Source organism: Neomonachus schauinslandi, chromosome 11 (assembly GCF_002201575.2).
Source record: "Neomonachus schauinslandi chromosome 11, ASM220157v2, whole genome shotgun sequence".
Classification (NCBI taxonomy): domain Eukaryota; kingdom Metazoa; phylum Chordata; class Mammalia; order Carnivora; family Phocidae; genus Neomonachus; species Neomonachus schauinslandi.
This window is the reverse complement of record NC_058413.1, coordinates 8,322,110-8,348,499: the sequence shown is the minus strand read 5'-3', so window position 1 is coordinate 8,348,499 and position 26,390 is coordinate 8,322,110. Positions and strand designations below refer to the sequence as shown.

Sequence of the window (26,390 nt, the reverse complement as noted above, 5' to 3'; positions counted from 1 at the left end):
TCATTCCCTCCTCTCTTGGGATGGTTGAACTCTATTGTAAAATATATTTTTAAGATAGTGTTTAAAAGCAAACACCCTGCCTTTCTTGAAACCACAGAAACTGCTTGTGAAACAGCTGCCAGGGCAGGCTGCCAAACCTGCACTGTTAACCCACCCCGGTGACAAATGTCAGACACTGACGGCACACCGTAGTCATGATTGTGGTGTGAGGATTTTCTCAGTAATACGTGTGTAGGTGCTGAGCTCCTGGCTGCACCTCCAGAATGCCCACATTAGAACATTCTTCACGGTAAACCATTCTGGAAGGGTCTTGTGTAGCTAATCTGCTATCTACTGTACAGGAAAGGTTTTAAACAGACCCAATTCCCATTTCCCCTCGCCTGTTTCTTTCTTTCTTTTTTTAATTTCAGGAAGTGATTTTCTTTTGAGGTGATTTGGACCAAGCCTCTTACCAGCTTTTCCCATTTTGAGTTAGAACTGGCTTCAGAATTGTTTTCCTCCACAGTGGAGGAGGACTTGGGCCTTGATCTTTATCCCCAGGCCCTGAAATGACTGACTTTTTTTTTTTTTAATGGCATAGAATCCTCTCTGTTTGTCTAGGGAATTTTATTTCTTTCCAGGTACTTTCAGGGGTGAGTATCTGTTCCTCCCCACTACCTTCCAGAAGAGCTGTGCCGCTGCTGGTAGCCTGATAGGTGAGGGTCTTGTTTAAAAACCGGGATCAGTGTGGACTGAGCTCTGGCACTGATTGAGTGGGAGTTAAGGGGGGAGATCGGGCTTGACAGCCAACAACTGAGAAATAAAAGGAAAAATATATAAATGTGCCTCCCTCTTCACAGCACTGTGATGGGGGTTCTAGATGTAGAGCTTTAGGAATCCCTTGCAGACTTCCCCAAGAGCACCCTCTTTTGTTCTCTTGCTAGGGGTTTATTCTGACTTCATTTCCATGACCTGAGTCCTGAGCAACTTTTTTGACTTTGTGTTTAAGCTCTTCCCTTACCATCTTTGCTTGTCTGTTAGGCCTGTCCCTAGTCTCCAGATGGGGAGGAGACCAGGAAGGCTAAATGATTGACTCTTCAGTGAGTCTCCCTGGGTTGGCTTCCTCTTATGCCAGCATCCACGACTCACCACGGTTGACTCAGTGGGTGGGCATCCCCATTCACTGAAGCCCCAGGGTTTAGATAGATCCTGGCAGAACTCGTGGTCCTAGCTAGAAGCGAGACCTGCGATCTTCAGATCTCTTCGCCCATGGTTCTTCTGAAAAAGAACAAAAGCCATAGACTTCTAGTAAATTGGGGGGAATAGGTGGACTGTTAACTTTGGTTCCTGGATTTGGTCCTGTATTGGACTGTGTGATTTGTGCTTATTTATCTCTCCTACTAGATAATCAGCTCCTTTGAAGTCTGGGCTGTTTTTATCTTTTTCTGTATCCCTTCCTCCCTGAGAGTCTTTTGTGCATGGTCATCTCTCAATTATTTGTGAAATTAAAAGTCAGAAAAATTCTAAAATAGGCATTCTTATAGCCACCCTTAAGGGAGTGTGTCCATATTGATTTGTAAATCAGACACCTCTCCATCCAGTTTTTAGACATACAAGTCTTAATTTATGTCTTAATAAGTATAATAATGACTAAAGAGACAGCTTTTTCAGGATGAGAGGACAAGGAGAAAGGTTAACGCTGTTACTGGGTTAAGAACCCAGAGAGGAAACCATACAGGGAGAACACACAGCTGAGGAAGCCCAACTGGCTTCCTGAAGTAGGGACCAGAGCCAGAAAGCAAGCCCTCCTGGTTTTGCTGAGTTCTGTTCTTGCCTCTGACACACAGCATCTCTGGCTACGTTGTTGCTCCTGGTTTAGTTGGCCTCAGCCTTCTCTCTTTTGGATGGGTGAACAGAGGTACACTGAGTGTTGGGGATCTTGTCCAGAGTTAGAGAGATCATGTGGTCTGTATCAGAAAGCTGGAGTTATTTATAGTGGGAGAAAAGCTCAGGAGCATGGCACAGGAAGAACTAATTTCACACCACCTCTGTGCCGGGTGATGATGAGAACCCAGATTTTTCTTTGAGCACCTCGGGGGGAGATCAGTTGCTTTTCTGAATTGACCCAAGAACTATGAGATCAGAGACCATGTCTTCCAGGACCATTGTGGGTAGGGCAAGAATGAGAGGATGACCATTTTCTCCTTCTCAATTCCCTGGTCTTTGTGACTCAGGGTATGAAAGCTCCACCTGACTTTTGATTCTCTTGCTTTTGAACTGGCGCAGAAGGCACTAGCTGTGTAGGGTGGTGGCAACAGGACCTGTTGGACTGGTCTGCTGGGACCCACCCCCCACCCCCCTTACACGGGGCAGGGAGACTGAAACTGCTGCTTGGGGCTCTGCCAAGCCAGTCTCTCCTCGTGGGTCACCTCCCCAGGGCAGTCAGGTGGGCAGCTCCCCACCCAGGAGCTCTTGGAGGAGCCAGGCTGCTGGGGAATCCTGCTGCGGGTGGGGCTAGGTGCTAGGTGTGCCACATACTCTGCCGGGGCTGCACCTCCTCAGCAGGGCTCACACTCAGTGTGCAGAGCCCCGGGGCCCGCTGGAAATAGACTCTGTGTCCCAGTGCCTTTCCCTTGTGCCTTGGAGCCACACTGATGGTAGGCAGAGAGGCTGGGAGGGTTGAGGAGCTTATAAATTGTGGGTAAATGAAGTCTAGGGAAGGAGAAGATCCTTCCCTAGGGCACCCTGAGTTCAGGGTTGTAATGTTTCTAAGTCTGGGGTAGTCACCTGAGTTAACTTTAATTTTTTCAGCCATAGGCAGAGGAGATTTTCTAGTGTGTGAGCCTGGTGTCCAAGGCATATTACGTATGGAACCAGACTTTTAGGCAGGTTGACCCAAAGTAAACCAAGGTCAGGATGTGGTCTTTAGGATGTGCAGACCATGCCCACTTCCTGCTACCGTCTCAGGGACAGGGCTGGAAGGCCTGTAAGCACAGAGGCACTGAAAACCCTCACACCCACACAGGACAGACCTTCATTTAACAAGTGGGGAAACACAGGGCCCAAGAGGGTGAATGACTTGCTCAAGGTCATATAACTTTGATGAGACCGGGTCTAGAATCACTCTCTCCCAGGGACTTTGGCACTATACCCCCATCGCTTCCACTTCAGAGGCAGTCCTGCTGCTTGGAGGGACTTCGTAAGGGCTGGCCTGCAGACCTTGTGGCAGAAGGGAGGCTGGGAAAGGACAAGTGGAAGGGCAGCAGGCCCCAGCTCCACACACTGGAGATGAGTTCTGAAATCCTGCCAGACACTCCGTCCATAGAGGTGTCAGGAGGCCTTGGGGAATGGATTGAAAGCATTCTAGCCCTGACCCAGGTTGGAGGGCTCACATGGGGCAGAGTTGTGCTGAGAGCTATCAGGTGAGGAGACTCCGGGAAAAGCAGGAAGACCCTGACCCTGACTTTCCCTCATGAATTAGGAAGGCATTTATGGAGCGCCTGTTACTGTACCGGGTGCCAAGTACTGTACTAGACACTGAGGACACAGAGATGACCTAAGTCCTGGAAATTTCCCTCAGGCTGCTCTCAGTCTTGTGTAACAGTGAACAGGGCAGCCACCAGGAGCTGTGGAGTAGGCCCTTCCGCAAGCCACAACGTCCTTGTATAAGAGGCTCGAAGTGATGTGTGTCAGGGACCTTGTGAAGTCAGAGGGATGGAGCAGGGAAAGCTTCCTGGAAGCGATGTCTGAGCAGAGGCTAATCAGGAAGAAGAATGGGAGTGGATAATGGAGGGGAAGTGTTCCAGGCAGTGGGAGGCTGTAGCAAAGGCCTGGAGGTCTGAGAGAACCTTCTACATTTGAGGACAGTTGGCTGGAGCCCAGAGTGAGACTCTAGGAAGGGACAAGGGCCAGGCTGGAGCTGCAGGCAGGGAAAGGGAGCCAGCCAGCTCATTATGCAGCTGAAGGAAAAATCCAGAAGCCATGTGGGTCTGGACTGAAAATCCATTTTACGTGTGTACGTATGTATACACATGTAGACATTTACACACACACGTGTACACACCGGTACCTGTGCGCACAGATAGATATGAATGAGGTGTGCGTGTCGGAGGCACACTTTGACTATGAAGCCGTCACTTCCTGTTGCCAGTGCCGAGGGCCCCGCTGACATGACTGTTGGTGCGCCCCACCCCATGTGTAGAGTGAGGGACTGGGTGGGTTTTTTACGTGCTAGTTTGGGTGGAGAGGAAGCTGAGGCCACAGTCGTGGTGGGGCGACTCCGGCTTTAGCTTTGGAGCAGGCTGGCTGAGGACGCTGAGGACGCTGGGGAGCTGCTTCAGGCCCAGGCGGCAGGCCCGATTTCCCTCTTCTCGTGGCGGGGGACTCAGAGGCCTTGGCTACAGCCCGAGGTTCTTGCTGGCTTTTCAAAGGCAGCCTGTGGAGGCCGGTGGTAGCATTTGGTGAGAAATAGGAGGAAGTACCTGGTGGCTGTCCCTCCCTACACTCCGGACAGACCTTTCTGTCGCTAAACAGCACCTCTCTGTGGCAGCCTTGGGCTCTGCTCTGGCAAAGGAGGAGCTCTCTCCTCCCCCTGGGAGGGGCCGTCATCTGTGGCTTCTGCTCTGCCCTTGGTCACAGAGTAGCTTGCACTAGCCAGCCAGTGAGAGTCCCCCTTCCGGCCTGTCATCAGCCACGAGTGGCGGACCTTAACTTACAAGGTTGGAGAAATGACCGCGCTCCAAACTGCAGGGTTCAGGGCACAGCTGGCAAAGCGTGTGAATTGACCTAAGGTTAGAGCGTGGACTGTCTGCCCCAGAAGGGCGTCATGGGACAGTGTTTCGCTTCTGACCGCGTATAGATACTGCCCTGCAGATGGCTGGGCTCTCCCCTCTCCTGCAAGGGAGTGAGTTTTGTTCCCATGCTGGCCTGGCTTTTACTGTTTCCCCTCCTGCCTTTCCCCAGGGACCATAAACCTGCCCACCTCCTGTTATGTTCTAGTTCTGATAGGAGTACCATTCAGAGTTCTTGGCAGGAGACCAGCTCACTTCTACCCATGTTGGTTTCCCCTCCTTTTCCCAGTGTGTTTGATGTGCCCGTTCCCCAGAGTTCCTTACGCAGCTGGTTGGCTCTGTAGTGCCCAGAGAATGGAGTGCGCCCGCCACCAAGGGAGCTCAGCTGCTTCCCTCCCTGGTTTTAGGGGCGGGGCTTGAAAATAGAGAATCATAATCTCCCTTCCTCCTCCTCCTCCTCCTCCCCCTCCTCCCCCGTCCCACCCCCAAAACTACCAAGCAAACTGGAGTGACCGGCTCAGAGGCTCCAAGCGGGGACTCAGCCCGCCTCAGTGCCCTGCATGACAGCAGCTGTCTGGAGGAAGATTAATGCACGCGTGAGTATGTGAACTCCGGAGCACATTAACCGTATCGGGCTGGTTCTCTGTGGCAGGTGTGGACTCACTTGGTGTTAGGGAGACCATGGCTCCTTAGAGGAGATGGTGACCCAGCCAGGTGTGTGTCTGCCCAAGGCCACCCTCTTCTCTGATGCATGGGGAAATGGAAAGCGCTTCTAAACACCCCTGCTCTTCAGAAGAGCTTGGTGGATGGTTTGGGGAGGTTATTCTTGGAATCCCTTGTAGCACAATACCCCTCTTTTCCCTAAGCCAGGTTCCTTAGTTCCTAAGCCAAACTGCTACCTTCCGTTTTCATAGTAGGGGTGTATCTTCCCTGGCCTCAGCCTAAACTGTGAGTAAAGGGTTAGGAAAGTGGTAGCTACTCCCCTTTGCTAGAAGGGGAAATTGGGGGAGGGAGCGCAGGTTGCCAGCAGGTGTTTCACTTTTCCCCTCTGGATGGCCAGACAGGGGGCCCCACCTTAGCCCTCTTCTGCCCACCTCTCCAGCCAGCCAAAGGAACACCCAAGTGGAAACACCTTGCTGCTAAGGCTCAAGTGCCTGAGGCAGAGACCAGACCAGAGTAGCCCAAGCTTGCTGAGAGGGGAGGATTGGTTAATTAGGGGCTGTGACAAATGGCTTTGCAGAGGAGTATGGGAGAGAGAATCTCATTTTGCAGAGCCAGGGGCCAGCTTCTCTGCCACATTGCTCTCCAGAGTTTAGGCTGCCTGGAGCCACAGGCTCAGGTGCTGGCCTCTCCCCTCTCCTTTCTGTGCTTGTGGCTGGTGCGGACATTGTCAGGTTGACCCCCTGGTTAGAGAGGTTGATCCTCATCAGGTCCCCAGACTCTCTGCTGCCTGAGCCCCTCTGCCCTGGAGTTCCTAATTTGCCTCCCAGTTCTGACTTTTAGTAGGCAAGAAATGGTTGTAGGAAGTTCTGTTTGGATAGTTTGACTTCTGGTTGGGCCTGTAGGCATCTGAGAACTGAGTGCTTGCTTTATCCAAAGACCCCCTCGGAACCTCCCTTTTTGTGTAAACCCTACACCTCAGACATTTCTTGGTGGGCCAGAAAGGCTTTGCTTGGGTATGAATTAAGTTTGGGGCTCTTCATGGGGTACTATGTTGCCCGTCCCTCAAGTCTATCCTGCCCCCCCCAAAAAAAACCCTAATATTAACCTTTCATACAAAGAACATTGGAAGAATTGAGCAGTGCCTCAAGGTCACTGGATCATAAGTGTATTTGGCATAGTTAGCTGGTTTGGCGTTTGGTGAGAGATCTCTGCTTTATATTTGAGCGAAAGATTTCTTGGCAGGAGGCCTCTGGGCCGTGTTGCCAGTGCTTGCCCTGTGTACAGGGTTTGCCCCCTTCCCTCCCCTGACAGGTTGTTTTAATCCTCTTGCCTATAAACAAGTGCAGCAGAAACGTGTCAGGCCAGCTCACATGACCTTGGTTATCTCTTCATGGGGTAACCAGCATCAGCTTTAGATACCACGGTCACTTGACGTGGCAGAGTTGTCAGGGTAAAGAGGTGGAGACGCCAGGAGGAAGCCTGGGTCGGCCAAGGAAGGTACCGTGGTCCCCCCTTACCCAGTTAAGCTTTCTGCAGCTTCAGTTACCCATGGGCACCTGCAGGCCAGAAGCAGATGGTCCTCTTTCTGACATACTGTCAGAAGGTCAGGAGTAGCCTAACACTACGTCACTCACGTGCTGACAAGAAGTGGGGAGTACAGTACGGGAAGATATTTTGAGAGAGCACATTAACATAACTTTTATTACAGTATACTATTAAAATTGTTTTTTTTTTTTTTTTAAAGATTTTATTTATTTATTTGAGACAGAGAGAATGAGAGACAGAGAGCATGAGAGGGAGGAGGGTCAGAGGGAGAAGCAGACTCCCTGCCGAGCAGGGAGCCCGATGCGGGACCCGATCCCGGGACTCCAGGATCATGACCTGAGCCGAAGGCAGTCGCTTAACCAACTGAGCCACCCAGGCGCCCCTAAAATTGTTCCATTTTATTAGTAGTTTTGTTGTCAGTCTCTTACTGCGCCTAATTTGTAAATTAAACTTTATCATTGGTATGTATCTATAGGAAAATACATAGTATATAGTTGACCCTTCAACAACGTAGGGGTTCAAGGTGCCAACCCCCACACAGTTGAAAATCCACGTATAACTTTTGACTCCCCCAAACTTAACTACCTGTAGCCTCCTGTTCACCTTGCCAATCGTTTGAACAGTTGATTAACCCATATTTTGTATGTTATGTGCGTTACATACTATATTCTCAAAATAAGCTGGAGAAAAGAATTGTTGCTAAGAAAGTCGTAAGGAAGAGAAAATACATTTACCGTACTGTTCTGTGTGGAAACAAATCTGTGTATAAGTGGACTCGCACGGTTCAAACCCGTGTTGCTCGAGGGTCAGCTGTATTTAGGGTTTGGTACCGTCAGTGGCTTCAGGCATCCACGGAGGCGGGGGGTGGGGCGGGTTGCTGGAGAATATCCCCCATGGATAAGCAGGGACTGCTGTAAGTGGGGGTGTATGTGACTCCTTAGTGGGGACCAGGTAGGGAGAGTCAGCTCCCATGGGACAGGGGTGAGAAGAAGGCAGTTTCATTCCTTCCTGCTTTTACTTTTCCTGAATTCCTACTTCTGGTGTCTCATTTCTCTTTCTCCTGTATCTCAAATCCTGGCTGCGGGGCCCAGGACATGCAGCTGTTTCGGGAAACTGCCCCTGAGACAGATGCATGCTAGTTCATGGATACAAAACCCAACACCGAAAATCCCGTCTTCCCAAACAGTGATCTTGTTGTGTTGTGTGAAGGACAGCTGGTGCTGGGAGCCTGGCTGCCATGGAAGGCTGCTGAGTCTCTGAGCCAGAGCCGCCCCGGAGCTGGGAGTGCAGCTAAGTTTCCACCACCACCCTCCCCCCTTCCCCTCACGCAGGCTTCCCTGTCTCACAGCTGAAGAGGCAGCCCTCTTCAGGACACGCCAGGGACTCTAGCCACACTGTGTGTGAGTTGTGTATGTCTGTTTCCTAAGTGCTAGTCACATGTCCCATTGCGACTGCTGATTTGTAAGCTTCCAGGTCCATATGTCTAGAAAGTATCAGCAATATTGCTGACATTGTATATCACGGGAGCTGTGCAGTGTACTCTGAATTTTCCTAGGGTGGGATGTGTAGGTTTAATGTGCTTTTTATCAGAGCAGAGTAGAGTGGCCTTTTATGGAAGGGATAAAACAGTTGAGCCGCTGGAGCCTTTGCTGGCTCTGCCAGAAACCCAAGTCCAAGTCCAGGCCTTGCCAACAGATGAGCAGAACTTGCTCTTCATCTCGAGAGCTCTCCTGGGCCGGTTCGAAAAGATCCATCTCTTTTTGGAGATAGAGAACATTTGTGGAGCATTTGTGGTGAGCATTAGGTAAAGAAGTTAAAGCCAAAAATCTTATCTTTTTCTGGTAACCTACAGAATAAGCTGGGAAAGCATATGGAATTAGAGTAATACTAGCCAGCATGTCATGAGCATTTAGTATGTTCCAGGCATTGTTCTAAGTATTTTGGACGGGGTTTGATACTTGGTAAATTCTGACTTGATACCTTTTGTTTTCTCTCAGTAGGAACCCTTCTTTGCCTGTGGGGTCTTTGTGGTGGTTGCTTGGACTAGATAGAACAGCAGAATGGGTAGCAGTGGCCTCCTGCTACCCAGCTAGATTCCTCTGATCAGAGGTATCCTGGGTGGGTTTTTTCTCTCAGTCTTCAGATCTTTATTTAAGCCACCATGCCTATTGGTAATCAGAGCTGCCCTTTGGGATGTGTTGGGGAGGATCTGTTTGCTTCTGTAGGCACCCTTTCTTCCCTGCCCTCTCTAGGTGAATTTGGAGGTGATGAGCTAGAGACTTGGCTGCTTGTCTCTGTCAAAGTAACCAGCATTCTCTTGTCTGCAGTCTGTGTAATAGTACATTTAACCATGCCCAGCAATGGCCCCCTTCTTCCCCAGCACCACCTGTTAATTGGTGGTTCTAGTTCTGGAGGGCTTCCACCAGCACTGAGCTAATCCGTACCAAAGACCCCTGTCCCCAGGCGCCTGGGTGGTTCAGTTGGTTGAGCAACTGCCTTCAGCTCAGGTCATGATCCTGGAGTCCCAGGACCGAGTCCCGCATCAGGCTCCCTGCTCAGCAGGGAGTCTGCTTCTCCCTCTGACCCTCCCCCCCTCATGTGCTCTCTCTCTCCTCTCATCCTCTCTCTCAAATAAATAAAATCTTAAAAAAAAAAAAAAGACCCCTGTCCCCAGGTTCATGTCAGAGGTCAGAAAGCTCAGACTCTCAGGGGCACCGGGGTGGCTAAGTTGGTTGAGCGTCCAACTTTTGGTTTCGGCTCACGTTGAGATCTCAGGGTCCTGAGATCAAGCCTGCTTGAGATTCCCTTCCCCCTGTGCCCCTCCTGCTCGTGCTGTCTCTCTCTCAAATAAAGAAATAAATCTTTAAAAAAAAAAAAAAGCTCAGACTCTTCCTAGGACTTTCTATGAAAAGATTAACTATGAAAAAGTGCTTGTTAAGAAGGCACTTGTAATGGATAATGTCTTGTCATTTACCATCCTCTCTGCTCCCTAGGTCAGCTGCTCGAACAACTAGGGCGTCCTGAGTAGAGCTGCCATTGCCACCAGAAAATGAGCAGTGTTTGGCTTTAGGGGACACCGAGGCCTACAAGCAGAAGATGACATATACATAGTCTCACTGAGAAGCTTTCCAGTCTTCTCCACCTAACTTCTGACGAATGAGTCCTCTTCCACGTGTCTGACCAGCTAGCCAAGGCACCTGCCCAGACCATGGCCACTTAATAACAGGGTCCTGCAGTCTCCGTCCTCGGCCCAGGGTTGAGGCCCAGTGGGCCCAGTGAGGTAGATGGGAAGCACATCCCCGGCTTCAGGTGCCAAGCAGGGAGACCATTCTAAGGAGCATTTGCCCCTGGTAAGTCAGGGAACTGTCCCAGGCTCCCTTTTCTCTCTCTAGCTGGAAGAGAGAGAGCTAGAGCGGTCTTCCAGAATTAGCCCTTCTTTCCTGTAAGGCAGTACCCATTCGGAATTCCTTTGAAACTCCAGCCTCATTTCTCACCTCTGCCTGGGTTCATTTCTCCGCAGACCCTGCCTCCTGCCCGACCACCCGAAATGCTTTGAAGCCCCCTCCCCCAGCTCCAGTCCTCTTGTTTTAGGCCCTCACCCAGGGTTTGAAGGTTACAGAGCCTCAGTTACTACTGCCCGTGCTGCTTAGGGAGCAAAGACATGTCCCAAGGCAGAACTCTTGAGTTAGTTTTTCCATTCTGGGCTATGATTTAAATCTTAAGTGTGGTTAACATACTAGTTCAGATACAATGGTGGGCCATCGTGAGCGGGTCTAAGACACAGCCACCATTTGTTCTTCTCCGAGTGGAACTTCTGGTAAGTTGGGGATTTCTTGACCAATGTGCCATGGCACATTTGCGTGTGCTTTGTGGAAGTGTTCTCATTAGTTTGTAGTCGTAGCATCTCTTACAAAAAGTAAGTTATCCTTCTGGGTACCAAATGACAAAGACAAAAAGAAACACACAGAGGTACCACTTCCCACCCGGAAAGGTTGTCTGAGAGCTACACTCACTCCTGCGATCCCTCTAAGGGATGGATGAGACCAGATTCTCAATTTTAGCTGATTGGACTTATTGTCAGGAGACAGTGGAAACAGCCCCTCCCTCCCCCGCCAGTGCCACCACTCAGGTGCACTCACCCACTCGGAGGAAGATGTCACCTCCGCCTATGAGCAGGCGCAGCCCCAAGGGCGGTTTGCTCAGGCAGAGAGTGGCCAGTTGGATTTGTAATGGTCACATAAGTGGGGCAGCCACATTGCAGCCCGGCCAGGTGGGGACCGTTCTGAGGTGAGAGGACAGTGATGACCTTAGGCGGTTTCCCTCACTCATTCCCCTGCTTGAGCTCTGGCCACAGTGACTCCTGGGGCAGCAAGCGCTGTCCCAATGTGTTTCTGATATTTCCTCCTCCTCCTCCAATACCCGCTTTGAGGCTGGAGGACTAGGGAGGCAGTCTTTTTTTCCACTTCCAGAGGAGGATGCAGTGGAAGGAGGCACATGTCTTATTCAGCACCTTCCAGTGTGGAGCTGGAACTGGAGAGGACCCAGAAGGCCTGTTTCCCAGCCTGGAGCTGGATCTGCTCCTCGGCATGAAGACGTTCTAAGGAAACCTCGTTGGAAAGGGCAAATACAAAGGGCTAAATCTGCACTCAGGTAGAAAGGCTGTTGCATAAATGCTGAGAGAGGTTTTTTGTGGGGTTTTTTTGTTGTTGTTGTTTTTAAAGATCTCGTGCTTCTTTTTTACTTTGTGTTGGCAAAAACCCCAGGAGAAGATGGGAGATTCTGGGAGGAGATGATTATGCTGGGTGAGTCAACTGAGCTCCCCAGCTGCTGTTTTTAGTTCCTTTGCTTTTCTGTAACAGGAGGCAGCTTGGGGAGGGGTGGGGGGCAGGGTGGGAATGCCAATTTGTGCAGCAGGACAGGAGGCAGGTGTGTATGGGTGAATTTTGTTGGCGTTCTAGGGGTGACAGGGTCTTACAGTCATTACATTGGTTCAAGGAGGAAATATGAAAGCCGAGCTCTTAGGGTGGCAAAGCATAAATGTCTCCTACAAGTCACTGTCACTTTCCCAAATCAGTAGCTCTTAGAATGGCCCGAGCTGCCTTGCGTTGTCACAGCAAGACACAGTGGTTTCGATAGCAAAGCAGTTGTGAGATTGAATGTGGAGAGGCAGAGAGCGGTCTCAAGTGGGAGGGCCCAGTGGTTGTTGGGCATCAGGAAGTTCAGAGAAGAGGATCCCCCACCCCGTGATGAAAGGAGGGGGCTTGGGCTTGTTTGAGGGGGTCAGGGACGGGAGTGTGGGGGCATAGGCCCTCCCATCCCTGGCTGTGCCTGTGTTCTGAGTCCATCTCCAGTCCACCTTGGTGACTACCTTTGCTTCCAGCATTGTGTTGGGAGAGAGCACCAAGGGCCTCTTCACCACCTGAGGAAGTTTGTGGAGCTAATGCTCCATAGGAGCCCTCTATCCTTGGGCGAGGGGATCTTGTGGCTTCCTGCCCGCTTGGATGTTGCCTGCAGAGGGCACAGATGCGGGTTATTGGTGTGGGGCCCAGAGACTGTCATGAAGATGCCCTTGCACGTTTTCTTACTTATTCCTTCGTACACATTTATTCATTCAGTACTGATTGCAGACTCCTGCTCTGCGCTAGAGGATTGTTGTGGGCCATGAATCACAGACCCGGGTCCCTCCCTAAAGCACTGTCTAGGGGGAAGGCCAGACAGGGAACCAACAACTGTCTTGAAAGAGGAGAAAAGGGTCTTGTGGCAAGAGGTTTTGATCTTCCTTCTGCCCTTGTCTCTCCTTCCAGGAGGGTGCCTGTAAGGATCAAAAACTTATACCATTTTTATTCCTCAAGTGTTTTACCATGGGCCAGCTGGGTGCAGGTACTAAATGTTGGGCACTGAGGGCATATGAGGGTGAGCAAGACACCGTCTCTGACCTCTCAGGGCTTGAGGAGTCTAAGGCGTGGCGACACAGAGTCGGAAGACATGAACGGGTACAGACAGGGTGCTGTGAGATCCAGAGAAGGGAGAGATCACTCTCTGCTAAGAAGGTGTCTGGATAATGCCTCGAACAAAAGGATTTGGGATAAACTAGGGCTAAGAGTGTTTACTGACCTGGATCCCTTAAAAGAAGATGTTACATGATAGCTGGAGCCTTGCTTTTAGTGCGTGTGCATCTGTGTGACTCTTCATACCACACTTCTGAGCTGTTCCCCACCCAGCAGCCAGAGTGGCGCAGCTGGGATCCCACTGCAGGTCTGTGACTCCAGCCCTTTGCTCCTGCACGGTATACAGCCAGCCAATGTGCTGAATAAAAACATACACTACAAAGGAAGGAAGAGGGAGGCCCAGGCACCTCAGCTGTACTGGTTAGGCTCCCATCAGCTCCCCACAGTCCTCTGTAAAGTGAGCCAGACCTTTCTGCTGCAGGCTGCCTTCTGCCTCCCCCAGAGCCCTGGGCTGCTGGCAGGCTGACTCTCTCCTGTGATATGGAGGAACTTGTTGGTCTCCATGGTTACAGTAACCCACTGGTACGGGCGGCGCCGGATAGAGTGCGAGGCTGGCAGTGTGAGCTTCCCCCAGCCCTTGGCACCATGTGGTACTGGTATGTCGGCTGTTTCTTGGACCTCTTCTGGGAGGAAGGAGTTAAGGGGCCCATGAGGAAAGGAAAAGCAGGCACACCTTCCTCCTCCTCTGGGCTACTTAGAAGCCAGAGTCGTGGCGCCTTCTTATTCACCCGCTCCTCTTGGCAAGAGCGGTTTTAAGTTAGGAAAGAGGGTCCTTTTTGCCTGACAGCCCAGCCATGCTAGAAATTTGACTTTTCCCTGTTCCAGAAGCAATACCAGCTTTACTCCACTGGTGCTTGTCGTCAAGTTCTTAGAGATGATAGCTCTTCTCTGGGCTCAGAGGACCCCTTGAGATGGGAAGCAGGTTCCTATCCGAAAGAGAAGCGAGATCACAGGAAACACTGTCAAGACCTTACTGCGCCCTGGGCAATGCGGTCCACGCTGGCGTGCGTTTTTCGTTTTGTCTTCATGCCGATCTTGTGAAGTTGGTACAGGTGGTGTCCACATGTCCCAAATGAGGAAACTGAGATCTAGAGAAGTCAAGGAATCTTAGTCATGCTCCGTGAACTAGTAAAGAGCAAAGGCAAGGCTCCCACCCCAGGCCCATTAGCCTCCAGAGCTCTGTCATGCTATCCTGCCTCCCTTACTAAGTAAGGAGAGATACTGTGGTGAGTCTAATATAATATACAGTTCCCTCCTCTGAGTTTCTAGAAGGCAAGAACCAGATCTTTCTGAACTTTGCAACTAGCCCTGGCTCCAGAGGTAGGCACTCAACAAAGGTTTGCTGAATTAGCAACAGTAATTGGGGATTGACATAGAGACCAGACCCCAGTGAGCAGATTCTCAGGGATGAAGTTCGGTACTGGAACCTGGTAAAGCTCTGGTTGCTCAGTAGAATCTACCCTGTTTGAGGGAGAGCCCATCATTTCAAGTGGCTTTGAAGGCAGGAGATGAGGGGTGAGCATTGTATTGCGGCGTCCATGCATGCAGGGGAGTGAGCTGGAGGTGCTGGATCCGTTCTGGTCACACTCCAGGTCAGTTCTTGCCTGCTGGTCCTCCCAGGCATGTGCTGGCTCCTGCCATGGCTGCTTTGAGGCCTGCAGGCTGCTCCCCTCCTGGCCCAGGCTGCAGTGCTGGTCCCCCTGCCTTGGGGTAAGGCTTGCAGCTCAAAAAGCTAGCATGAAGTGACCCACCTGCTTTGGACTTCAGGCTTCAGTTGCTGGCTCTGCAGGTCTCCTCTGTCAGGGGGCACCTGCCCCAGCCAGAAAGAGGGAGCAGCCCTCTGACGCTCTGACACAGCCCCACCTCCCTTCTGCACCAGGGTATTAAGGGAAGGTGAGGGTCCCCCGGGGGGAGCCATCACAGTTAATTTTGGGGGTTACATTTCCACTGGTCAGTTCTTCCCCCACCCTTACGAGATCTCTCCTACCCACAATGCTCCTTGGGTTTCTTGACTCGGCAGTTGAGAGTGACAGTTGCTCAGGATTGAAGGATGCAAAGAGGGTTCCTGGATGCAGTGAAGGAAGGAAGGGTTAAAGAACTAGCCATTCACCACAGCCACGTGACTTGTCAGCTCAGTCATACCCATTTCTCCCCAGCCTCTCTGTCTGAGGTCAGTGCTCGGTACTTCCTCAGTTTACAAAACCCCTTACTGCTTCCCACAAACAGGATTGAGGAAACAATCTTTCTGTCACATTGCAGAACCCTAGGGACTGGAAAAATGAAGCCGTTTGATCCTGTTCTGGCCTCTGAGTGAAGGGGCAGGTGGTTGCAGGCAAGCCTGAGCCCAGGGTCCAGAATAAACCCGAAGCTCTTGCCCTGAGATCAGGGCCCACTTCGGAGAGGGGTGACTGTGGGACCCCCTGGGTACGTCCTCACAGCAGCCCTACACACCGGCCTGAGCCAGACACTGGCATTCCTGTTGGCCTAGGCATCTTCCCCACCCCCCACCTCCCGCCCCACTTCCTTATCTTCTTTTGGGGGAAGCCAGCAAAGGGGACCGTGAGGAACAGCGGAGTGCTGACCTGGGCATGAAAGCCCTGGGCCCCAGTCCCAGCTCTGTGCTGGGAGGCTGTGGGATCTTGGGCCAGTCTCGTAACCTCTGTGCTTTAATTTCTCATCTGTAACGTGAGGATGCTACCTATAGGTGTGGAGAACGTAGGGAATATGTGGCAGCAGAAGACAGTGTCAGGAATGTCGAGTGTGTTGATCAGGGCTCCTGTGTAAGGCGAACACTGAGTGGCGTGGTCTCCCTGGTATCTGCTCAGGTGCTGGGAGGGCACAGAGGAGGCTTTGCCCTTCCCTAGAGGGGTTTATGGCCTACCAGCATGAGATCTTTCAAGAGTTGCTTAATGGGAAAGAGCCTAGCCTAGAGATATGGAATGAATTCGAAGTAGATCTGGGAGCCAGAAGAAAGGCGTGACCTGAACGCAGAACTCAGACAAGGGAGAGCGCCATCGCCCCGAGTTAGCAGATGCCCAGACAGGAGAGCTTTGCAGGAGGAAGGTGTGAAGACCAACGTCCCTGCTGTCCCTGGCCGTCGAAGTTCGTAAAGCAGTGTTGTTGGGGTGGGAGGGGGGGTGATGGAGACTCGTCGGAGGTTGGGCAGGAACCTAGGGTTGGACTCCCAGAATCAGGGCTGGAAGGGACTTAGAGGGACATTTGGTTGGTTCCCCATCTTTGGGGCAAGTTTTAGAATTAAATGTCTTATTCAATCAGTGACAAAGGTTTTTAGTCTGGAACCCATCGACCTCTAAAGGGGCTTTACCGGGTCCCTGAACTCCCTGAAATTACATCCAAAATATTTTGTGTATAAGTGGAATATGCATTTTTCTGAGTTAAACACTGCATTTTGTGAAGCAGGAGGTCCATCTGCCACTGTTAGATTGCTGGTTTCTGCTTAACCCCCTTCTTGTTCTCCCATGGGTGGCTTGCTGGTCTTTGGTAAGGCTGCTCCTCCAGGTCAGCCAGCCTGATTCACACATACTCCTCCCCGCCAGTTGGAGCCCCTCCCCAGGTCCCACCTGCTGCGGGAGAAGGTGAGATAAGGACTTTATGACAGCCCTGGCCGGAGCAGAGCCTCTTCACCCTCTCCCAGCTGTTACCCAGCAAAGCACCTTGGGGAGGGTGGGGCAGCCCACTTCCGGGGAGGGGGAGGGAGAAGGAAGTTGATCTAAACCCGCCTCTCTCTCTCTGTCTCCCTTCCTTCCCGTTGCCTGCCTGCCCCTTTCTTCCCACCTTGCTCCCGGTGTCGGTGTTGTGTCCTGGGACTGCATGCATTTTCTGGCCACCAGACCCCGGCCTGCGGGAAGCTGTGGGGCTTTTTGTCCCAGTTGCTCTCCTTGCCAAGCCCGGTCTCTCTCTGCTAGTGGTGGTTTCGGTTGCGACACAGTCCAGGTTTCCAGGCAGGAGCCGCTCAGGCCTGGCTGCCTCACTGTTTTTCACTGAGGAGGTGGTGGAAGGTGTCGCCTGCTTCGGCTGAGTAAGGGTGGCTGGCAGAGCCGGCAGCCCCCGCCCTGGGCCTGGCTCTTCCCGGCCTCTGTACTTTGCCCTCGCTGCCTGACAGGTTCTGCTGTGGGCTCTGCTGAATGGAAGTTGCTGGTAGTCCTTGTCCCTTTCTCCAGCCGGGTATGTTTTCCCCTTTTCTGCTGTGGGATTGCCCCCTTCCTCTCTCCTCCCTCCCACCGCAAACACAGGATCTTTAAAGAATTGCTAAATGGAGCCAGGCGCTAGCACAGGTAGTAAAATTCATGGAAAGAGGCACTGGCTGGGAAAGGAAGAGGGGGCAAATACCGGAAGGAGAGTCTCCATAGGTTGAGTCAGCAGGCGCACCCAGAGTGAGAGGAGGGGGCAGGTGACAGGTGGAGGCCCAGAGCGGGGAGGTGCTCAGGTGTTCCAGCGAGGGGAGACTGAGATCTGGGGCGGGTGCACTGGGCCGGCGCCCAAGGGACCCTTTTCTTCCCACAGTGCCCAGGCTTACTTTGCCTCTGGCCGGGGAGTACCTGCCTATCACCCCTCCCAGCCCTGGGGAAGTCTCAGGACACTTGAGGCCAGGCCTGAATGCAGAGCCCCGCAGCACGGGCTTTTCTAGGGGAGAACTGTTGGTAGGTGCCCCCAGCGTTAGGGAAGGGGCCCTGCCTACCTGAGTCAGCGCTGGGCCTCGGGTGGAGGCTGTCTTCCGGGTGAACCTGGCAACACGCCTAAGGCTGAGTTTGGAGATCCCAGGTTGAAGGGCCTGCTAGATAGAAGCCTCTTTCTTTTCTCCCCGGGTCCTATATTCCACCTCTCTGTTGAGCCTCCAAAGCTGTTCACGTCCCGCTTCTGAGTCAGGCCTGCTAAGTCACCTGTGTGGTCTGCCATCGGTTCCAAATATGGCCTCGCAGGGTGACCCCCTGTTCTTTCTGAAGGCAACCTGAGACTCGTGCTGGCAACTTGCAACAGACTTCCTCAGATCTGTAGGGTCTGACTGTGGTGTGCTGTGGGCCAGGGCTTTGGGAATGTCTGGTGTTCCTATCTTACTGTGAGCAGGGAGGACAGAGGTAGAGGGAAGAATGTGGCTTTAGCCAGAGCCTGTTTCGTTGGCCCAGAAGGGCAGCCAGTCCTCAGCCCCCAACCTGGTGGTGAGATCTGGATCCAGGCTGAGTGGACCTAGTCAGGACCACAGAAGAGATGGTCTCCGCACCCTTACCTCCACTTCAGCCTTCAGGGCAGCCACCTCCTGTGGGGCCATGGTCCAAGAAACATTCTCTGCTGGAGACTTTTTCCTTTCTTCACTCCCTTTTTCTGCTTGCTTCCCTGGGCTCTTCTCACCTTGGCCCACATGCCTGCTATGGGAAATGTCTCAGAGGAGAGGTGAAAAGGAGGGAGAGGAGGGCTACAGTCTTTGGTCTTTGAGTCCTGACAGTTGGGTGATTTCAGTCCTGAAAGGGGAGCCGGAGGATCAAGGATCACAGGCCAGTGTTCCCTGCTTCTCTGGGTCCTGGACAAGCCGAACCTTCTCTCTCTCTGTTCTAGATGCCTGGCTGGGGACCAGCCCTTCACAGCTGCCCTGTCTGGTCGCCTCCTCTGGAGGCTAGAAGTGCTGGTGCAGGCTAGCAACGTGGGCCAGAGGGGAGGGCGTCCACAGCTCAGCCTGGACCCCTCTCTAGTGGGGAGGGCCAGAACATCTTATGGCCTTGGCCCCCACTGGGCGACCGCTGGCTTAGGAGGGCTCCACTCAGGTGGAAGTCTTGTTGACAAAGGGACCTTTGACTTTGCAGACAGTAGTATTTGGGAACTAAAAATAATAATGGTTGCTCTTCATTTAGCACTGGATAAAGCATTTTACATGTGTTCTCTCACCTAACGTGAAGTAGGCAATATTTTATCACCACTTTACAGATGGGGAAACTAATGCTAATAAGTGGGGGAGCCAGGACTCGAACCTGGTTCTGCTGGACAGAGCTCCCTGGCACCCACTAGACCATCTCCTGACACAGGTGCCTGGGGTCACGCTGCACTGGTCCTCTCTTGGATGGTTTCCTTCCCCCTTTGTACTAATCTCATCTCCCTCTTAAGGATGGTGTTGGTAATAATAGAGTTAGCATGTGTTGAGTCATTGACAGATTTAGGTTTTGGACACTAGCAGTTTGTCTCTGGCATTTGCACTCTTAACCACACCTCTGTACCCCTGTAAGGAGGGAGGTGGATGGCAGAGCCGCTCTTGTGGTTATTGATGTGCTTGAAGTCCGCTGATCCTGGTGGGCGATGCTGTCCTGCTGGGCCACACAGACCCGCCCTGAGGGCCAGAAGCACCAAGAGTGAGGCACAGAGCAGAGGTCGGGAAGGACAGTAGGATTCCCAGATTTGGCTTCAGAGGGGCAGAGGGCCCAAATCTTCAAGTCAACTCTAAATTCCTATTAACAATTTTGAGGGCTTGGAGACTGCCAAGCTCTTGCTGCCTTTGATTCGTATCCTCAGAAAAGAGGGGAGTGACAAGAAACCTAGGGGATGAATTGGAGGTTGCCAAGGACACTTTGCCACCCATCTTCCTCTCGTGAGAGCTGGGGCAGAGGGAAGATTTTCCCTGTTCATGGCCCCTGAGGCAGACCAGGTAGGGTGGTAGGCAGTCTAGCAGCACTTGCTGGGAGGATGGGGCTGAGAAGAGGTAGGCCATGGAGGCCCGGCCTTCAGGACCCTGATGGAGGGGGGTCAGGGTACCCTTTGGTAGACTGAGCCCAAGGCAGGTACCTAGGAATGCCCTTCTCTCCAAAGGATGTGAATCCTAGGGTTGCTTTGGAAGGGTAAAAAGCAGGTGTTTGAAAATCTACTGGTCTAGCAAACACTGAGGACCAACCAGAGGTAAGTGAGCATCAGGGTGTCTGAAGCACAGAGGGCAAGAGAGCTTTGTGGGCTCCAGTGGGCAGACAGCAAAGGCCCTGGGACTTGGTGGACATGGGAGAGGTGGTGAGGACTCACAGGAGAGAGAGAACACGCCCTAAAGAGCGAAAGAGGTTAAAAGGGACTCTGCTGAGATGTCAGGAAGCTCTCCCTTCAAAATCGACCATATGCATGGGATCTTTTTTTTTTTTCCCTCAAACGCCTAAATCCGTGAGCTTTTGGGATCTGAATCAGACCGCTTACCCCAAACCAGCCAGCAGCTACTATGCAGAGAGAAAGAAAGGCCCTCCGTTGACACAAGTAAGAAGGGGGAAACGTCAGTAGCAGGCTATTTGCTTTGTGTTCTTGTTTTTCTGCCTGGAAAGCATCTGATGAGGGAAGCTAGCTTCTCGCAAGGAACCCCGGACAGTTCCTTGGGTGGCGTGGCAAGTCCTTTCTTTTCCCTGTGGTTGTGGAGGGCTTCACGACAGCCCCGCCCGAAGGGGCCGTGAGAGGAAGAACTTGGACTCACACTTCTGGTCACCCTGCTCTCCTCCACAGTGTGTCCTTGAAGTTTCCAAGGTAGCTCTGGATGGTTCTGGGATGAGGCTCTGGCAGCACTTTGTCCCAGTATGTGAGAGCGATGGCATCAGGCATCATTTCCCTTTGAGAGGTAAATCAGGCCTCCAAACGAGACTTAGGTCAGACTCTTAACACTTTTATTCAAATGTAATTCATATGCCACACAATTCACCCATGTAAAGTGTACGATTAAGTGGCTTTGAGTAAATTCACAGAGTGATGTAGCCATCACCACAATCAGCAGTTCATTAGGACACATTCATTAGCACAGAAAGAAACTCCACACCCCTTAGTTGTCACCCCTAAATCCCCACCCTCCTCAGTCCTAGACTAATCTGTCTCTGGATTTGCCTATTCTGAACATTTCAAATAAATGGAATCATACAATATGTGGTCCTTTGTGACCATCTTTGTTCATTTAGCATCCTGTTTTCAAGATTGTTCCATATCGTAGCAGGTGTCGCTGCTTTTTATTGCAGACAGAGTCCGCTATGTGCCTTTTCCACAGTGTGTTTCTCCATTTGTCAATTAATGGACATGTGAGTGGTTTCTACTCTGGGGCTTTTGCGAGCGTGGATGTTACGAACGAACATCGGTGGGATGTCCATTCCATTCCTCTTAGGTGTGCACCGAGGAGCAGAACCACTGGCTCACTAGCAACTCTGTGTAGTCCTCTGAGGAACACACATGTCTTCATGTAAACGTGTGTTTTCGTCTGGGTCGTACGGTTTTTGTGTTCTGTTTCTGTAGCTGTTCAGTGCCATTGCCATGATTGCTGCTTTGTCACACCCTTGTTCAAGCGACGGGATATCTGAGGGCAGACGGTCACCTTGCTCGGACCCTGTCGTTCAGTTTGTTCTCAGCACAAGTTTCATTGAGCATCTGTCCTAACTCCGATCGTGTAGGTGCTGGGATGTGTCAGTGAATAAATGACTTACGCCTGCCTTCATGAGCTTCCATTCTCATTGGGATCGACGACAAATGAATGTAAAGTAATAGATAATAAAAGTAAAGGTGAAGTGTTGGGTGGTGATGAGTGCTTTAAAGTAATCCTGACTGTTGGGCTCCTGGGACTTTGCCGCGCCTCCTTGTCCTGGCGTGAACAGGCGGCAGGGAGGCCAGCAGGAGGCGCTCGCCCACAGGAGGCAGAGGGGCTGCTGGGTTATTGCCGCGAGCGGCGGGTGGGACAGCACAGATCCCGAGCTCCCACACCAACAGCACGCTGGACTGGATTGTATGCTCTGCTCTCTTGGGGTGAAGACCGGCTCGTTTCTCCTCTCCTCCCCCACGCCTTCCGATCCTCTGCCTGCCTGCCAGCCCCCTGCAGTCCACCCCTACTCCCCCAGCCTCTTGGGTTTCTTGTGGAGAGCTAAGGGCAAGGGAACGGGGAACTGAGAGGGCGGCGTCCGGAAAGGTGTGCCTGTCTCCACCCTGCAGCCCACCCTGGGACACCTCGACCCCAAGCCCAGCAGTAAGTCCAACATGCTGCGGGGCCGCAACTCAGCCGCCTCTGCTGACGAGCAGCCCCACATTGGTAACTACCGACTCCTTAAGACCATCGGCAAGGGTAACTTCGCCAAGGTGAAGCTGGCCCGGCACATCCTGACCGGGAAAGAGGTGAGCTCCGGGGGCTGGGCGCGGTGGGACAACTGCCGCAGCCACCCTCTTGTTGTCAGGTGGAAATGCCATCGAGTCGAATGGAAGTGTTGAGAGGGAGGAGGCAAAAGGAGGTGGAAATATAGAGGAGGAGGGAGAGTTGAGTCCTGGGTTCAGCCTGCTCAGAGAGGGAATCCGGGGCTTTTTGTCTCCTGTGCAGGTAGCTGTGAAGATCATTGACAAGACTCAACTGAACTCCTCCAGCCTCCAGAAGGTAAGCACACAGCACCTTCTGTTCCTTTCTAAACCTCTCTTCAGGGGTCAGTGATCTACTTCACCCCAGGTGGGCCTCCGCTTAAATCCTTAACTTAAAAATCTCCGGTCATTTCACTGTCCCTGCTGCTCCATGGCTCTGCTACCTATGGGGCTCTGATCGGATCCACCACGTTGACCCCTCCTGGGTGGGCTTCCTGGCCACAGGCACTGGCTCTTTCGAAGTCTTTCTGCCCTTCCCCACCATTTGGCCTATCTATCTGACCTACTTCCTGCATCTTGTTATCTTCTGGCCCGTGGCCAGCCCTATGCAAAAACACACGTTCGTAGCCATTACTAGAAACATGCGTTTGGTGACTCCAAGATCTGGAATGATCCAAAGGAGTGGCTCTAGACATACAGGGATAAGAGGAGGCAGGGAGGCCTGCCACCACATTTGTGCCAGCTACATTTTTAGGGGATGTGGGTATGGAAGACTGTGGTTTTTAGAAGCTAAACTCCACAGTCTCGAGGCCCTGCCAGTTTGTGCAGATTAAGGACAGGTACTCCCAATTTGCCTTCTCACTTCTAGGCTCCTCTTGGCTAAACGTCAGTCATTTGCATGTACTGTTCGCTAGGTGAAGTTGAACTTTTCCTTCCCTCCTTGACTTACAGTGGGAAACTGAGTCTGTCTTAGCTAGCTGGTCGGGTGGGAACACATGCCCCCTGGTTGAGAAACTATGAAGAGCTGGTGGGGACATGAAAAGGAGGCTTCGATTTGCATAATGGGACAGCTTGCCAGGGACGGGTTGATGTTGAACTGGAAACTCTGCCCTCTCTCCTCATCCTGGGCTCTGGCAGTTAGGGGAAGGAGGAAGTCTCCCTCTGGCTCCCAAAAAGCTGCCCCTGTTTAGGTCAGTCAGATTTCCTTGTGCCCTCATACTCCCCTGATCCTGGTTCAGATTTCCTGACCTTGATGCACCTAGTTCTTTCTATCATGAGGTAGACTGGATTTTTTTTTTTTCCATGAGCACATTGTGTTAGTTGAGTCAGGAGAGGGCATGACCTCATGCTGATAGTCAGCTACAGTGGGATTGGGAAGCTTGGGACTAGGGTTGGGGGCTGGTGTTGAGAGAGGCACTCACGGACTAGCTGTGTGGAGGTTGAGGTGCCGTGACACGCTGGCAGCCAAAACCAAGGTGTTTCCTATTTTTTGTTAGCCCTGGGATCCCCTCAAGGTTCTTTGGTTCAAAGGAAACACTACTGTCATCACCAGGGCTTTCCTGCTTAGAGCTTTCCGGAAGGAAGGGAAAGAGGGCTACTCTTGATATGTTGGCTAGACTCTGCAGGGTGGAAGCCAGCTTGGTGTGGGCCATTTGGTCTTTGGTGCAGTCCAGCCTACCATATGGTGATTGCCACAGTCAGCCAGGCCGTCTTATTTCCCACCTCTTTTTTCTCTTTGCCTCTTCCTGACCAGCCGGCTGGAAGGCACCAGTGCCAGACAAATGTAGCCATTTTAAAAGCCTTTTAACACACACTGTTACCAAGGCCAATCTGATTCTGGCCAAATCGCTCTGGTTAAATTTGATCCCAGCAGTGATCCGTAAAAAAGGACAATAGGGAAGAATCTATCGCCCTCAGGGTTCTCAGCTGAGCCCAGAAAACTCCACTGTTCTCCCAGGAGAATGCCTCTTCCAGGCCAGCGGGTGCCCAGGGGGATGTGTGTGTGTGGTGGAGGGGACCCTGGCTACTGCCTCCGGCCCCATTTCAGTGTTACTTCCCGGTTGCTTACCACCCCTGAGGTGGTGTCCAGGATTTTTTGCCTCTTCATCCAAGACAACTGCTGGACCAGGGAAGAAGGCAAGAGAAACCTGGGCTCTAACAAGAAAAGGGAGCCAAGTTCAGAATCAGATTCCCGAAGATTGGAAAGCCTGTCTCTTCTTTTCCTTTCCAGCTCACAGAAGCTCTCGGATCTCATTAAGGGGAAAAACCGTGCTCACTTGATTCCATAAACTCTATCCTGAATTAGGTCTTAAGACCTCTCCTCCGTGCCGCCCCCCGCAAAAAAAAAAAAAAAAAAACATAAACAACTAGTTCTGCTCTTTGTGCAAATGGTGAGGCCTGGAAGTTACCAAAACCCCACCTCCAGTTCTCTGGCCCCCGCAGAGGGGATGGAGTTCATTTCTGTCATCTTTCTTTATGGAAATCCATGGTTTGGAGTCCCTGATTTTGTTTCACAAAGAGAGCGTGAGTGTGTGGAGGTGGGTTTGATTAAAATTGGCATCAACTATATATAGGAGCGGCTTCTTCTGTCACCGCCCCAGAGGCCCAGGAGAGAAGGGCCTGCCCACTAGTGCAGAGCCCTCTAACTTCTGTAAACCAGAAGATGATGGGGGCCCCCTTCAGATCCCCCCCAGTGCGCGCGCGCGCACACACACACACACACTATATACCAGAAGATGATGGGGGCCCCCTTCAGATCTGCCCCACCCAGCACACACACACACACACACCAAGCTGGAGTCTGTTTTGTCACTGAACTTTAGCAGCAGCCCTGGTTCTGAATATTCATGTACATGGGCTCACACTCCCGCCTTCAGAGGCACCCAGCCAAACCCGTCTGCTGTTTGGGGCTTGGATTTGGGGACACTGCAACAGAGGGCACGTGGCTGGTCTATCCAGATGCTGAACCCAAGGGTACAAGTCGCTGGAACCCAGCTTTCCTCCTGCTGATGCTTCTGCTCTCATTCCCCCTCACCCACTTCTAAGCCATCAGTGACAGGTCTGGGTGACCTGGACAGCTGCCCTATTTCTTTGCCTGTTTTCTCTCTGGGGAGAAGAATCCAAGCAGTGGCTCTGTTTGGAGGGGACCTGAGGGGAGCAAGTTAAGCAACCATGACCCTTGGTATTTTCTTTTCTAGCTATTCCGCGAAGTAAGAATAATGAAGGTTTTGAATCATCCCAACATAGGTGAGAACCAGATGTCGTTCCTTCCTTCTTCCCCCACAGCACGGCTCCACTTCCCAGCCTGTATTCCTCCCCGAGGCATGCTGTTTGCTAGAGTCTGGAGTCCTTGAGAATGCCTCTGGGGAAGCCCAGCTCAAAATCCACCTCTGCCTCTGGCACACTGGGCTATCCTGAGTAGTGTGGCTGTCATGAGAGGAACTCGCCCTCGTGGAGGAGGGGAGGGGGCTTTTGTCCCCAGGATGCCTCTGCTCAGGTTGGGCCTCAGAGTGTGGCCTCTACTACTTCTCTGACTGGTGACTTGGCCTTTTCTTTTGTAGTTAAGTTATTTGAAGTGATCGAGACTGAGAAAACTCTGTACCTTGTCATGGAGTACGCCAGTGGAGGTAGGTGTGGGACTGCCTCTTCTGTGTGCCCCCCTGTCCCCCAGCCCCAGTAAGCTCCGACCTAGACCCCACCCCTGTGTCTTGCAGGAGAGGTGTTTGACTACCTGGTGGCTCATGGCAGGATGAAAGAAAAAGAGGCTCGAGCCAAATTCCGCCAGGTGGGTGTGGCTCCCTTTGCAGAGTATGGGCCCAACCTCTGCCTCTTGGGATTTGGCATATAAGAAGGAGCTGCCTCTCTCTAAGTGGCCTGTGGAGGGTCCTTTGGGCTTTGCCTGTCGCTGTGGCAGCTTAGAACTAGGTCACGGGATCACAGGTCCGCGAGCCCCATGGCCCACCTTCAGATGCCACTGGGCTAACCCTTCTTCCTTCCTTTCAGATAGTGTCTGCTGTGCAGTACTGCCACCAGAAGTTTATTGTTCATAGAGACTTAAAGGTAAGGCACGCTCTTGTGCCCTGTGTCTGAGTTGGGGCTGGGTCGTTCACCCTCTGTCACCAATGCCATAACCATCAGGCCCTGAGTGTTCAAGGAAACTCCAGTTTTTAATTTTTTGGAGATGATGAGGAAGCCCCTAGGGCTGCTTCTGACACAGGCCTCACGACTGGACTTAGATCTCATTCCAGCCAGCGAACAGAGGGTCTCGTCACTGGGCACATCGTCTTCCAGGGCTGCCAGGCGTGGCGGGAGCACTGCAGGTTCTGCACCTTCAGGC

General features: G+C 52.1%; 1 protein-coding gene across 9 annotated transcripts in view; it reads left to right on the top strand.

The window, feature by feature from the left end:
- Positions 1-26,390, top strand: part of MARK2 (microtubule affinity regulating kinase 2) — a 55,704-nt gene that overhangs the window by 18,101 nt on the left and 11,213 nt on the right. For 7 of the 9 annotated variants that reach the window (XM_021685498.2, XM_021685505.2, XM_021685502.2 and 4 more), the window contains exons 2-7: positions 21,920-22,099; positions 22,299-22,352; positions 25,252-25,300; positions 25,615-25,680; positions 25,768-25,838; positions 26,057-26,113. In XM_021685498.2, coding sequence (XP_021541173.1) covers positions 21,920-22,099; positions 22,299-22,352; positions 25,252-25,300; positions 25,615-25,680; positions 25,768-25,838; positions 26,057-26,113 — 477 coding nt within the window. Of the gene's footprint in view, positions 1-10,294; positions 10,328-17,103; positions 17,171-21,387; positions 21,470-21,919; positions 22,100-22,298; positions 22,353-25,251; positions 25,301-25,614; positions 25,681-25,767; positions 25,839-26,056; positions 26,114-26,390 lie in introns of those variants that run through there. The other 2 variants (XM_021685501.1, XM_021685504.1) reach the window with 2 other exon arrangements.